General features: G+C 47.0%; 1 protein-coding gene across 1 annotated transcript; it reads left to right on the forward strand.

The window, feature by feature from the left end:
• Window positions 1-532: 532 nt before the first annotated feature.
• Window positions 533-1318, forward strand: LOC149456144 (butyrophilin subfamily 2 member A2-like). The gene has a single exon (XM_089685367.1). The coding sequence runs from the start codon at window positions 533-535 to the stop codon at window positions 1316-1318; it is 786 nt and encodes a 261-aa protein (XP_089541493.1).
• Window positions 1319-1586: the final 268 nt, after the last annotated feature.

Genomic DNA, 1586 nt, shown 5'->3' on the forward strand with positions numbered 1-1586 from the left:
CTGTACTCACTGTGTGGACTCTCCTGTACCTGCTGTTAGATCCTGTCTGCTCTGTGAGGTTTCTCTGTGTGATAAACACCTGAGAGTCCAAAAAAAGTCCCCAGAACACATCTTATGTGACCCCACCTTGTCCATGGAGAGCAGGAAATGCTCCGTCCATAATGAAGTCTGAACTAAAGATAATATCTGTGTGTCCTGTACTTTGGCTGGAAAACATCGAGGACACCAGGTGGAGATGCTGGATGAGGCTTCTGAGAAGAAGAAGGAAACACTGAGGAATGTTCTGCAGGAACTACTGAGACAGAGAGGGGAGATGGAGGAAAGAGTCCAGAGTCTGCAGGAACACAGGAGGAAAGTAGAAGAAGAAGAATAAGCTGGTGACACCGAGAGAGTCACTGCCCTGTTTAGAGATCTCAGGAGACGTCTGGAAGACCTGGAGAAGAGAGTCCTGAGGGAGATCTCCGGGAGGGCAGAGCGGGTCTCCATCTTCATCCGGGATCTGGAAATAAAGAAGGAGGAGCTGTCCAGGAAGATGCGTGACATTGAGGAGATGTGTAACATGACGGATCCACTGTCTGTCCTACAGGAATCAGACACAGGTGACTTGTGTGATACTGAGGATGGAGATAATGAGGACAGAGAGAGACATGAGGAACTCCTCCATGATGGAGGGGGGCTGGACTTGGCTGGGATATCACACACATTACACACATTATCTGATATAATAACAGAGGGAAATGTATCCTTCTATATACAGGGAGCTGAGGACATATTACTGGATGGAAACACAGCTCATAATGATCTACATATATCAGATGACAGGAAAACTGTATCCAGGTCAGATAGAAACCAGAATCGTCCAGAAACACCAGAGAGATTTCAGTATTGGCCTCAGGTGTTGAGCAGTCGGAGTTTCTCCTCAGGGAGACATTACTGGGAAGTGGATGTCGGGGGGTCAGATGACTGGACAGTCGGGATGTGTTACCCCAGTATAGACAGGAGAGGATGGCAGTCACTGATTGGATATAATAATAAATCATGGGATTTGTACAGGGAAGGTGATCAGTATATGGTGATACATGACAGTAATAAGATCTCCTTACCCCCCAATCCCCCCAGTCCCAGAGTCAGGATATATCTGGATTATGAGGCCGGGCGGATCTCCTTTTATGATCTGTGTGACCCGATCCGACACCTCCACACCTTCATCACCACCTTCACTGAGCCCCTCCATGCCGGGGTATCGTGTAGGGAGAGGTTGGATAAAGATTTGTGGGGGGAATCGGGAGATGTGAGAACTCCGCCCAGAGATTGGTGATGTCACAGAGAGGAGAGATGTGATTTGGTGGAATGTTCAGCCAATGGGATAAAGCAGTGGGTGGGGCCTCAGTTGGTGTCCTTCAGGCTTTTCTACTATAAATAATAATAAGTGAGATTTCTCCTTCTGTCGCTGATCACTGTGATTGGGTAGAATATCGGTCCAACTACCAGATTGACATGTTCCTATTGGCCAGTGAGGAGGGATGTGCTATCTATCTATCTATCTATCTATCTATCTATCTATCTATCTATCTATCTATCTATCT

This window comes from Staurois parvus, unplaced genomic scaffold (assembly GCF_062004578.1).
Source record: "Staurois parvus isolate SC_StPar_1 unplaced genomic scaffold, SC_StPar_1.0 ptg000374l, whole genome shotgun sequence".
NCBI lineage: Eukaryota > Metazoa > Chordata > Amphibia > Anura > Ranidae > Staurois > Staurois parvus.

Excerpts from the sequence above, each read along its gene's own strand:
- LOC149456144 (XM_089685367.1), top strand. The coding sequence starts at position 533 with ATGCGTGACATTGAGGAGATGTGTAACATGACGGATCCACTGTCTGTC.